Source organism: Phoca vitulina, unplaced genomic scaffold (genome assembly GCF_004348235.1).
Source record: "Phoca vitulina isolate PV1807 unplaced genomic scaffold, GSC_HSeal_1.0 scaffold13, whole genome shotgun sequence".
Classification (NCBI taxonomy): Eukaryota; Metazoa; Chordata; class Mammalia; order Carnivora; family Phocidae; genus Phoca; species Phoca vitulina.
This window is the reverse complement of record NW_022589716.1, coordinates 37,848,296-37,861,965: the sequence shown is the minus strand read 5'-3', so window position 1 is coordinate 37,861,965 and position 13,670 is coordinate 37,848,296. Positions and strand designations below refer to the sequence as shown.

Here is a 13,670-nt window from a genome sequence, read left to right as displayed (position 1 = left end):
CTGTGCTTTGAGAAGAGTTGTTTCTGAAAATGACCGGTAGACTTTGATGCTCTCAGAAGTGCTAAAGAACAGAGATTTGTCTGAATGTCCTGGTACTAGTTACAAAGGTGAGGCCTGGGTCCTTGTGACTGTGTCCTTTGGAGGCTGAGATCTCAAAGTGCAAGACACTTTGGACTCTCAGGGGACACCCCACGGAGGACTGATTCAAGACTTGCTAAGTTTTTCCTTTTAGCAGCCATTTCTCTTTCTTGAGCACCTCTCTGTTCAAACCTTTAATGGTGGGATCTTTTGTTTTAATATAGTACGCTATTTCCTTATTAGTTCTCACTCAGTTCAGTTATACACAGGCTCTTGGATTTTACCTGCTGAACTAGCTATTTCAGCTAAAGGAAGGGACTAAGATGGTGAAGACTCCAATTATCCTAGGTGACTGCACCTGAAATTAGCTGATACATCATGAGGGGAATACAGGACAGCACTATCCCAAGCCACTGACTAACACCAGACATGGAAACAGCTGGTTTCAGAGTGCTGTTTGGAGAGGAGCTCAGTTATCATCAAGGTCACAGCAGGAAGCAGAAAGGAGACAGTTCCATATGCTTCTGATATAAATTTGAACAGACAAAACTAAACAACAGAAGCAAGACCTCAACCACCAGTATGCTTGCCCAGCACAGCATGGGTGCACAAATGACCTCAGCCTAAGCTATGCACTGGGACATTTCTCTCAATTGTGTCTAGATGCAAGGTGAAGGTTCTACTAAGTATTCCAGAAAAGTAAGGATTTTTGTTTTAAAAGACCTTTGTATTTGTATATGTATATGTGTATATCTATATATCTAGAGGCAGAGTCATCAGACTGTTGGCAATGACTATATACAGAGAATGGGAGGAAGTCCTTTCTCTTGCCTTTAGCAAATTAATTAGTGGGCAATTGCTACTTGCAAAATACAAAAGAAGAAAAAAGTATCTCTAAGCATATCTCCATTTCAGTAACAAAGCAGCATAACACAAAAGGAAAGATAAGGCATATTATATTCATATATTCTTCTAATGTTCAAAATGTTCAAAGCAGCTTTCAAACCTGTTTTATCTTTTCTAGTCCCTCAGGCCTTCTTCAAACCAGCACCATCTTTTGCCCATCTATTACAAGAGCTACTTGACTTAGTTTTCTTAACTCGAGCTGCTTCACCTTTGCTCATCCTCAAGTACTGGCCCTGGAATTCACATTCCAAAATACCCTGTGTTGACATTCTTCCCACTTTTATAAACTTGTGTTGGCTTACAGGGATAAATCCAAACACAGTCCCCCATAATTTGGATTTGTTGCTCCTCACTGCATCATTATCTCTGTCATAGGGCCCAGGCCTCCAAAATCGGGGAGGGGGGGATTGCATCAGAGGGAAGACCTTGCATAATTCAACATAAGCATAAGGGAAAATATCAGCCTGAGAAAGGAAAGCAGGTATTTCAGCTTATAAGCTGTAGTATTTAAAATTAACTTGGTCCATCACTTTGAAAAGATGGGATTCTTGTCAAAAGTTTAATTTGGGAATGAAATGTTGGGGTTCATGCTGTTTTAAAGTTTTCCCATAAAATGCAGTTTTACTAGATTTTATTCTTACACCCTCATATTTTCAAGAGTCAAAGTTGCATTAAATGCAATCTGTGTCTTCAGTCTCTGTACCATGTGGTGAAAATGCCACCCCCTACTTTTGACATGGGATGTAATTTCTCACTGGGTTATCATAGCGCTTCCTCTGCCTGTCCACTTGTCGCTTTTCCATAAAGCAGCTCCAGAAGTGGAGCTCCTGTTTCTGGGTGTCTGTCCTGCATTCCTTGTGTGACAACTACAGCATGCCTCACACTATTCAAAGTTGGTTTGAAAATATTACTCCCGAAGAGAGCTAGGACTGCTCCTTTCTGTATGGCATTTGAAACTTTAAGAGATGTGTAATCAGAGACGAATTAGAGACTAATTCAAGCGCATCCCCATTTCCCTATTCTTTTATATTTAAGCCAATTAATTTTAATGAAAGGCACCCAATGGCTCTTGCACGAAGACAACAAATAGCTCAAAACCTCACCTGGGTTCAGGGGAAGCTCACTGTAATTGATTACCAATGTCTGCCTAGGGCATGGATTAGGAAATGTTTACCTACATGCCGAATATTTCTGATCTGTAATATCAGTCCTAGATTGGTTTGCTTTGTGTTCAGATTCTGGGGAGCTATCTGCTACATGTGGACAACCAAAATGTTGGTTTATAGTCCAAACCCCCTGGAAATATTCTTGGGAAACATTCTGCCTGTCCTCTTGCTACCTCTGGTTGCAGGGTCGATGCCTTGGTCCTGCCTTGTAAGGTCTCTGGCCATAACCTTGGAGTTGACACTTCATTCAGACCTTCTGGGTCTAGACTTTGTCTTTGACTGTGAATAATGTCTTTCTGATCTCCTGGTTCCTTGATCTCTAGACCTCCCTGTTGCTTGAGATGAGAATTAATTTATTCCTAAAGGCTCTAAAATTAGAGATCAGGAAATATTTATATGACATATTTCGTAATCCTGTGGATTAGGAAGAAAATGCTCAAGTAGTTTTAAGACGCATGCTTGGTTTGCACTGACATACTTCCAGCATGCTCGTTACAAAGTCTAGAGTTCTATGTCCATCTTATTGCCTTATTGAACCAATTGGGAGGGGCAGATATGCAATATTTAAAAACAAGTTCCAATGGGGATTATCATGGACACAATTTTGAGAACCACAGAGTTAAGGACCCTGAGCTGGTTCAGAGACTGCTAGCAGTAGCCCTACTTCTGTCACCTAGTGGAATAATTCTTCAATGAAAATCAAAGAATCCAATTATTTAAGTGTTGTAATCCATGCTGTTCTATTCAGCTATGTGCAGAAGAATGGACTGTGGGTGGCATTACAGAAGACATACTCCTTCTTATAAGCCATTACTCTTTTTCCAGCATTTTTCTCTGAACAGAAAATGCCTCAATCCTTTACTTTCTCCTCTTCTCATCAACCGCCTACCCAAACAAACATATATGCCACCGAAGGGAAGACCTCTGAGACCCTCCAACTCCACTCATTTTATATCAAGGTCTACTTTGCCTTTGCAGAGCCAAGTGGTGTAGAGCTTGTCTCCTCACCCATGTATAAAAAATTGATACACTGGTTTACCTAGAAAGTTCTCCCGACAACAACTGGCTAAAAAGACCTGGATAATCATAGCATCTGCAGGGTTTCTCTGACTTTGGGAGGGTAGCTTGTATCCTCCCTACCTGAAGCATGCTCTTTTCCAGGCTGCATGCAAAAAAGATACGTAAGCCACAAACCAAGCCTTTGTGTTGATGGAAAACAATCTAGTCCTCTAACAGCTCTTGCCAGTATACACTTCACTAGACCAGCTAATAACTCCTACCGTGCTATTACTCTACTATTTGCAGTGTTTCCTTGAATCATTTCAGTCATCTAAATAGAATTCCTAAAACCAAGGATCGTTCTCTTATGGCTTAAGTTTACCTCTTCCATCCCTGACCACGCTGCATGATCCCCATTTTAAAAAATCACAGGATTAGCAATAATAAAACAAGATAACTATAATCTCCTGCATCCTTCTTCACAAAAGCAAAAACATACTGAGTGTTGATGTTTCACAAGAAAATAAACATTTATCATCCTTTATGCTGTGCTAACGAACTCAAGTGATAAGAAATTTCATAAAGATATACCTAGCATAATCAGAATGAACTCAATTTCCTAACACAGTAAATAGTTATTACTGAACTCACTGCCTAATCTTTTTTTTTTTTCCTGTTACAATGGAATTCTTCCACTTAAAACACTTAAATTGTTTGATCTAAATAAAAATGTAAGGGCTGTGATTCTGAATATTGCTAGCTTGGCAATGATGCCTTTTTCTGTGATCTCTGTTGCATTTGGCAATTTGCCACCTTCCACAATTTAAATTCCATGGCTTCATGTACAAAAACTATCTTTAATTTATCACTCATGCTTCTCTAGCCATATGCCTATCTTTAAGATGTGTGAATTTCCATATAAAATTCACTGTTCCCATTTGGCAATTTAGTACCTTTAATTGTGCCAATCAACCATGTAAAACATCAAAACCCATTGAGAGTATACAAAGAAAAAATATGTGTCTTCTCAACTCTAGGATACAAAGGACACTGCTTGAAGACAGCTTAATTTTTTCCTGTAATTCAGTTCTACCAGCTCAAAGCCTTCTAGAACAACTGGGATCAGTGAATTCAATTCCTGAAACCCTGCATCATTTTCAGGTTTTTAAGTGAGTCAATTATACACTTGACCTTACTGAAAAGATTCATAGTCATGACTAGAAATGGCTAGAAATGACAAATGAAATGGTAGACACGTACATCGTCAAGTATCATTACAAGACCCATCTACAAAACAGCTGCAGGTATTCCTGCCTTTTGCATCCCCCAAGAATAAATTTACAAGAAAAGGATTTAATGTTTTTAACCTGTTACATAGGCAATTGTGTTTGTTTTAATAAAAAAAAAATTATTATCTTCATAGGCTTTGATGATTGTGTACACATCATTTCCCATAAAAAGTTCAATGGTTATCAACTTACAAGCATACATTTGGGAAATTCTTTTTCTTTTTCTCTCTATTGCATTTCACTACCCTAACTCATATTTTACTATTCCCCTGGCCCAGGGATAGATAGAAGCAATAAATTGCAATTCAAGTTGGTTTCACAGACAGTAAACATGCATTATGAATTTGAAATATACTGTTGGAAACATACTATGCTTGTTGAGCATATATTTTAGAACTTCCTCTAAGACACTTTACACTAAAACCATATCTGGAACCACTCACTGTCCTTGGTTGCAGGATTCTCTGTGGTTTTATGAGATACTCATTTAAAACAAACAAACAAACAAAAAAGCCCCCAAAACCCATACAGTCCAAACTGATAGCTTCTGAATCAAATAATTTAGGTGAAAGACATCTTCTCAGGTTGAACACCAGTCAAATGTCATTAATTATTTATATGATTCTATGAGAACAGAAGTAACAATGAAAAACCAGATTCAACTAATTCCTAGAGGCACAGATTTGTGAATTTGTAGAGATTCCTACTTCAATCCTTGCTTTCCTCACGTAGGGGACTAAGTCCTTGAATGTTTTGTAGACTTCTCCAAAGTAACATGGAATCAGGCTAGATTCCCTGTGTTCTAACTTCTAATCAAGCCGTAACTGTGCTCTCTCCGAGACAGCGTGCCAGTTAGAGCTCTAGGCCTCGGTCTGGCTTCCCCGGCACCACCCTGTCAGAGCTGACTTCACTGAATGAAGGACAACACATCTTATTAAGATCAACACATTAGAACTGCCTCATTTGCATATACACAAAACCATATCCAGGTGAGTATAAAAGTTAGACGTGTATGAATCTCATCTAGAATCAATGCTTTAGTTTTGCCTAATTTGCACGCCTGTCAAACCCACAGCTAGACATGCATTAATCGCTTTAAGAATCAACACATTAGGGCTGCCTAACTTACAGATTTGTAAAAATGCATAACTATATGGGGGCGCATGCACACTAGCCGTGTCTAGGACAACATGTTAGGGCCCACTAATTTTGAACTTCTGAGGCTCGATGACACTAGCTCTACTGCATACTGTCCCTCCCACTGCTAGAAAGTTGAGTCTCTGGTATCCCTCTGAATCACTTGATGTGATTCATGTACATCTAGTTTTAAGGAGCCTAGGGTGGAATGATAACCAAAACCTTCCTATATTCATCTATTATATATATACATATACATGTAATATGCAAATGGGCAACTCTAATATATTGTGTTGCTCACACACTAGATCCAATCCATAGTGACAGCCTAGATGGTCACTAAGAAGAGTGAGAGAGAGCTAGTAATGACCATCCTCATCCTAATGAGGGATTGTGGCCTTTTTCTCCTATCCCAAGGAAACATATGTATAAGAAGAGAAGGTGGGTAATGAATGCATAGGAAGGTTTAATTTGGATAGATCACACAATTTTATACTGGATAATCTCTTGCTACATTGAATAATTCTATCATGAATTAACTTGAAAAAGCTACCTTTGATTGGTTTCCAGTGAAATGAACATAGCACAGTTCCCTGCAGTTTTTAGATTTCTATAGCATTGATGCCTAGTAATTCAGGATATAAAACTTCTCACTGTACAATCAATTCGGTTTCAGTATTTAAAAAACAAACACATTTCTGAAATGCACAGTGTGGTGTGCATTTTCACTTACCTTTTCCGCTGACTGAGCAGTGCCAAAAAAAATGGGAATGAAGGCAAGCCACACTATACATGTCGTGTACATAGTGAATCCGATGGGTTTGGCTTCATTAAAATTCTCTGGGACACCCCGAGTCTTGATGGCATACACAGTACATGTGACCATGAGAAGAATGCTATATCCCAAGGAGCAAATGATTTGGAGGTCTGTAATGTCACATTTGAGAACTCCCCTGGCCTGCTCAGGGTTCATTGTCTTATGTTCATCATAGTCTATGATGATGTTGGGTGGATCAACACCAAACCAAATGAAAACACCTAGAAGCTGAACTGATATTAAACTGGAAGTTATGGCCAGCTGTGATGTTGGGCTTATGAGTCTGGGAGCTGTCACTGATTTCTTGCCCTGCTCAAATATGCGATAAATCCGATTGGTTTTTGTCAAGAGGGCTGCATAACTGATGCACATACCCAAGCCCAGGAAAACTCTCCGGAAAGAACACACTGCCACATCAGGTTTGGCTATCATCAGGAAAGTGATAATGTAGCAAAGAAAGATGCCAGTCAACAGAACATAGCTCAGTTCCCGCCCGGATGCTCGGACAATGGGCGTGTCATTGTAGCGGATGAAAGTGGCCATGACAAAGATGGTGGCGATGATCCCCAACATTGCTAGGAAGACAGGGATGACGGCCCAGGGGGAATGCCACTCTAGTTTGATGATGGGGATATCCTGGCAGCCGGTTCGGTTTTCATTGGGCCTCTGGTCGTAGGGGCAATGTTGGCATGTCATCTCATCAAACTGGTACTGGTAGCCGTCGCAAGGCTCACAGGTCCAGCAGCACGGAGTTCCCTTCTGTGTCTTCTTTCTTTGCCCCGGCTTGCATGGCAGTGTGCATACTGAGGGGGGGATCTCCCGTACTCCTTTACCCCACTGCATGTCCTCTATCTGCAGCATAAGAAATGAGAAAGAGTAACTGGCAGATTAGTTGAGAGAAAAGGGAGAGAATGGAATATAAGTGATAACAGCAGCATTTCAGACTTGACAACATTAAGCAACTATCCCCGCCCCCCCCCCAGTCAGTATGAACTACAACTAAGATTTGACCCCAACCATTCTACCCCAGCATCCTTACTTCTTACCACTAGGGAGTATGGCAAACCTGCTTGATTCTAAGAATTCGCTGTGGAAACTATTAAAAATACAAATCCCCTGTTCCTACCCTAGACCTGCCAAATAAGAATATGCTAAAAATAAAAATAAGTTAAAAGACCTTTGGATCTTCAACAAATGCCCAGAGGAGTCATATGATAAACTGAAATAAAAATCTTAAGAATGCGAAAATTTACATATATCTCCCCTATTAGCTGCTTTAAAAAAAAAATGCTTTAAATTTATTTTGAATGATATCGCAATGTTGACTACCTTCCCTAAAATTCTGTAGGCCTCACTGCCATTGTCAATGAGAATTTTTGAAGTAAATTCAGTCTAGTCTACTATTTATCACCTAGATCAACAAGGTTCGTTACTGAAGGCTGTAATGGTAGCTGACTTACATCTAAGTGATTGGGAAGCATTTGATTAAAAAAAATTATATGGTCTAGAAACCTTTTTGTTTTAAAGATCTTATTTATTTATTTGACAGAGAGAGATAGTGAGAGACAGCGCACAAGGGGGAAGCAGCAGGGGGAGAGAGAGAAGCAGGCTCCCCACTGAGCAGGGAACCCAATGTGGGGCTTGATCCCAGGACCCTGGGATCATGACCTGAGCTGAAGGCAGATGCTTAACTGACTGAGCCACCCAGGCATCCCCTGAAAATCTTTCAATATTGGTCATGTACCTACCTGGAGATGAAATTTAAAACTAAAATACTATATCCTAGAGGAGGATGAATGTGGATTTGCTTACTTACAACAGTGGTTTTCTGGAGTGGAATTCATAGTCAATAGTGTCATGAGAAATAATACCATGAGAAACAAAGAAAAAGTACTATTGGGCTGAAATTTCATTGTAGCAGAGATCTCCCATTTGCCAGTACAGCATCTACTCTTCCTCCTTCCTGACATCAGTTCCTCAGGTCTATTTTCTATGTGCTTGCTGTAAGATGCAGCTTACAGGGAAGCCCCGTGGCAGGGACAGGCACGGGGAGGGAGGTTTGCTCACATGACCCAATCTCCACCAATCAGTGTATTGCACTGGTTCTCAAGCTTGAGCATTCATCAGGATCACTAGGAGGACTCCTTATCACCCAGTAGGCTGGTCCCCACAGTGGAATCTTTTGGTTTTTTAGGTATGGGAGTGGATCTGAAAGTATGTATTTTTTTTTTTTTTTTTAAGGATTTTATTTATTTGACAGAGAGAGACACAGCAAGAGAGGGAACACAAGCAGGGGGAATGGGAGAGTGAGAAGCAGGCTTCCCACGGAGCAGGGAGCCCAATGGGGGGCTTGATCCCAGGACCCTGGGACCATGACCTGAGCTGAATGCAGACCCTTAATGACTGAGCCATACAGGTGCCCCAAGAGTATGTATTTCTAACAAAATCTTAGGTGATGTTGCTGCAGTTCTCTAGGGACCACACTTTGTCAAAAATGGATACATTCCAACCCCCTACCCATAGAATATGGGTCAGGGACAGGATCATTATAGAATGGAAAGGAATTTAATTTTACCTTTACTAAGATTACACACAATAAAAATCTTTGTTTTTGTTGGACTGGCAATTTCTAGGATGTAAAGATGCCAGTACTCATGGCTATAATAAGGAAGGAGTTTGTAAGAGAAAGAAGTCAACTCAAAGGAAAGGATTACTGAGAAAGAGAAGAGAAAGATTATTGATTAGACTGTGTGAGCTACTTGATATAGCCATGCCTGAAGCATGTTCCCTAGACCTCACCATTATGCAAGCCAGTAAGTTCTGCTATGCTGAAACACGTTAAGTTGCATTTCTGTTACAACCAACAGTCCTGAAAAAATATGTACTAAATAAACACTTTCAGTATCTATAAGTTGCAAAAGGTGTCCTAAGTCAGCAAATTAATTTACAGGATAAAACCCAATGAACAAATTTAACTGATATTCCCCATACATTTTTAATACAGTTGCACCAAAAAATAGGTTAGAAAAATACTGGAAAACCTGAGGCTTTTAAAAAAAATGTATAATTTTAAGAGATAAGGGGGAAAGAGAAGGAATTTATTGCTCTTGGAAGTTTAATGCCATAGTAAAACAGGGTGCAATGTATAGCAGGGTATGATACTTCCATCAAAACTTGAATGAGAACTATATTCAAAATCTAAATCAAATGCAGGTAACTCTGAAAAAAATGGCTCAGGGATTAAGCTTCATAAAATATCATAACCTTCTATGGTTGAATTTAAACTTTAAGCAGAGACCCAAGAATCGTCAGATGACTCGTGTAAACTCATTTGCCTGAACGCAAAGCCCAAGTCAGCACTAATAAATCTTGCTAAATATAAAACATAATCATCTCTTTCTCAATATCATCATTTTTGAGGCAGTAAGTCACTGGCAACCATCCCAAAGTCATAGAATTAAGGAAATAATTTGTAATAAGAGAGAAAAAGATATGCATTAACTTTACAAATGTCAAATTGTAAGAAGCTGGGACCTAAAAAACTGCTATTATTAATACAAACATTTCCCAATGTCAAATTAAAAGGTCCTGCTCATGGTTAATAAGAAAGATTAACAACAACAAAAAAACCCTATAAATAAATTTCATTAGCTAAACTTGAGATTGCCTGATTCCAACACTAGTAGATAGTAATATGGCATATGATTAAACTTGATCTATGGGAGTAGATGTAGGGCTTATATAAATATAAAAACAAATTATCATTATCTGTAATATTTTACAGCCAATTTGAAATGTTGCCAGCTCACTATTTTTTCCTCCCTTGGAATAAAATAGAATTCCCAGCAATGCCAAATAGCTTTCTTTCCCCCCTTAACTTATCCAAATATATACAAGAGCTGTAACTACAAACATTACATTGACTGATTACTTAATTTGTTTTCAGTTTTCATTTAAAGTACATCTCAACTCAGTTTAATTGTATATATTATAGCAACAAAGTTGCCTCTTGCACCAAATGAACAAAAGCCTAATTTACTTGCTTTGCCAACAAAAATCATTATTGAAAATATACTGTGTTGAATGAAGGTACCAACTAACCTTTAAAAGTTTTAGTAAGTGAGAATTTTTTTAAAACGATACATTTGATTTGTGTGTATTTATACCCAACCACACAAACTCAGTGACTTGTTTCATAAGAAGAAACAGTCAGCTGCAAATGCCTATGGGTACTTATTGAAGGGAGAATAATCATTTAGGACTACGAAAACTCATGTATAATGTCAATTTACTTTGCCAGAGGCTAGTGGGAATGCAAATTTCAATTTTATTTTGAACACTGCAACAAAACCATGTTTCAGTTAGCCATACTTGGAAAGCCAAAGTTAAGGTGCAGAAAGATTAGAAAAAAAAGCGCTAGAATGTTTACTACTACTATTTTCTTTAGAAGATACAGTTCTATATTCTCTGATAAGGATGCATTTTCTTCCTGGACACCAATGTTTATGGATATTGGATACCGGATCTGCTCAGTAGCTGCCTCATGGGGAAGAGATGTTGAAATCCTAGCTGTTAGCAAGAGAAGAGAACTTTATTGATAGTAGCATCAATTAACACAATGTGTGGCACATAGATTATATGGGTAGGTAGATCAATGGTTTAGGAAAGAAATAATATAGAGTTCTGTCAATGAAAGCAAAAATAAGCCTGATGTAGAGTCCCAGGAAAGTGTTCTTCACTCTTAAAAGAGACACAAATTAGAGATATAATGTCTTTAGTTTTTGAACTTTGATGTGTGCAAACATGATGTATGGAGCTGCAGTAGCCATTTTTTAACCATGAAGAGACAAGCTATGGGAAGAAGTCAATATACTGAGGATAGAAAAAAAAATAGATAAAAAATAATTTGTGTCAAACAATGAATCATGGAATACTACATCAAAAACGAGAGAAAGAAAGAAAGAAAAGAAAGAAAAAAATAAAATTACCAACTCTCAAAAAAAAAAAAAAAAAAAGAATTTGTGTCTTTGATGATGTTGAAATAACTTCTAGGCCCAAGATGGAGCCACTCCTTCCCAGGGTGCCATGTCAGCAAACCAAAGTTAGATAGGTTCTGTGTCCCTATAAACAGGCTCCACTTGACCAGACGCAGAGTGTATCCAGTCAGCTAGTCCCCAAACACCAAGCCAACTCTGAGCCTTCTCACCCCAAACAAGATTAACTATATGGCCCCAACCAATTAGGTATTTTCTGTTTGTCTTTTCGTTGTTTAATCTTTATCCTGTAAAAAGCTTTCTGCCTTCCACCCCATTTTGTGGTTCTCTGCAAGGAGACTGTCTAGTTCATGAATGTTAAAATTAGTTAGTATCATCTAAATTGTCTTTATTAATCATTCTTTAACAGTGGCATAATGATATCACAAAATTAACCAATACACGTACCACTGTACCCCTGAATTTCAAACATGAAATGATAAACTTTCCTTACTGGATGACCAACACTTCCTGGATAGTCTACTACTTGCAATGAAACAGTCCAACAAATACGCTTTTTCTTACTTCTGCATCTGGTATGTGAAGACCTTCTGACTGTTAGGCAATTAGCCAGTAATTCAAATTCCAACAGGGAGAGTAGGTAGCTCCAGAAGGAAAAGGGATTTTCAAAGCACATATGATCAGACACATTCATCTTGTCTCCTGGGAATGCTCCTAAAAGAGAGTGGTAAAGCCCTAGACTCTGAACATCAGCTGTGACTCCACTGCTTCTGGCTCGGAGAGAAACAATGAAAAAGCACCTGTCAGCTAAAGTTCTCTAGCACATGTGACTGGCAAAGAAAAATTGGGGTCTGGCTCTAGTAGAGAGTTAGCTACTCCACAGGGAAAGTGCAGACCTTATAATCACTGGAATTTTAAAATAAAACCAAATTAGTTGCTGTCTTACTGCCAAATGCAGAACTCAAACAGAGATAGAATTTTTATAAACACTGTTTGGTGCATCATTTTTATCTAGAAGAGATCTGTTCTTTTCCCTACACAGACATTTTCTATATGAAAGAAAATTTTGTCACTCCAGGGATATTTTCTTTAGTGAAATTCCATTTGCATGTTTCCGAAGCTTACTCTGTAGACCAAGCTGGCTGGTGCTTTTATTGCATAATTCTCTACAATATTATTTTTTTGCTTATTAAAACCGTAATAGAATGAACTAATTTAAAAAGAGCTTTCTTAAAAAAAAAAAAAAAAAAAAAAAAGAGCTTTCTTATTAAAACACCATTTGTTCATTAAAATACATTTGTCCTAATTTATGGAAAAGGCTTTTTAGGAAACATGCAAAGGAATGTTGAATTTTTGATACTACAAAAGAGCTAGGTTTCGGTTCTAGGAGGGGGGCAGAGTGGGCAAGGTGGAGGGGCTACTAAGAGCTTCACAAGGAATTCTGTAGCAGCACTCAATGACTTTTTTTCTTTTTCTTTTTCTTTTCTTTCTTCCTTTCTTTCTTTCTTTTTTTTTTTTTTAAGACTGAGTCTCTATTTTTAAACTTTAGGCAGCATGACTAGACATGAAACAAGAGTTTCAGGGCTGCTATATTACAATAAAAACACTAATTCAGATTATACCTATTCAAACCTTAATTATAAGAATCATCGTTTTTGTTTGTTTGTTTGTTTGTTTATTTGTTTAATGTACTCTAGGAAGAATGTTAGGAATGGCTTTTTACTATGGTGGACCCTGGGCATTCATGGAGGGACCCAAGCTTCATCTCACCGCAAAGCTCCTGGAGGTCCAAGATGCAGGTAAATTTATGCTGTTATAGACTTGATTTTGAATTAAGCCAGGGGCTCCCAAAGTTGCCTACACACGTGAATCACTTGGGGGATTCTCTAAAATTTTCAAATAGGCATCACTGTGTTTTAAATCTCCTCAGATGAAATGTAGACAGGTTTGGGAACTACTGAATTATGTTCTCTGAAGGGTTGGGGTTTCGAAGAAAATCTTTGCGCTTTTTAAAGAAGCTACTGACCATAGAGATTTACTTCCCTGGACTTCTATTCTTGACCTTATGATGCAGCATCTCTCGTTAAAATTCTGAATGGGTGACAGAAAATGCTCAGTGATACTCTATTATGATTTAATGGGAAAGTATGAAGCTGTAGTGAAATTACAGATTTGCATAGTCAGTAAAGTCTCTAGACTTACATTTCATAATGTCATTGCCCAAACAACTTAAAATGCCTACAGCAGCAGAACATATAAAATAAACAAATGACGTGGGTGGGAA

At 38.3% G+C, this 13,670-nt stretch overlaps 1 protein-coding gene across 8 annotated transcripts in view; it reads right to left on the bottom strand.

The window, feature by feature from the left end:
- The window catches only part of GRM7 (glutamate metabotropic receptor 7), a 906,130-nt gene that overhangs the window by 154,302 nt on the left and 738,158 nt on the right, over positions 1 to 13,670 (bottom strand). For all 8 annotated transcript variants that reach the window (XR_004300388.1, XR_004300389.1, XR_004300390.1 and 5 more), the window contains exon 8: positions 6,309 to 7,244. Coding sequence is in view for 4 of the 8 variants with exons in the window: in XM_032411836.1 (XP_032267727.1) it covers positions 6,309 to 7,244 (936 nt within the window). In the remaining 4 variants the exon portion in view is untranslated. The remainder of the gene's footprint in view (positions 1 to 6,308; positions 7,245 to 13,670) is intronic.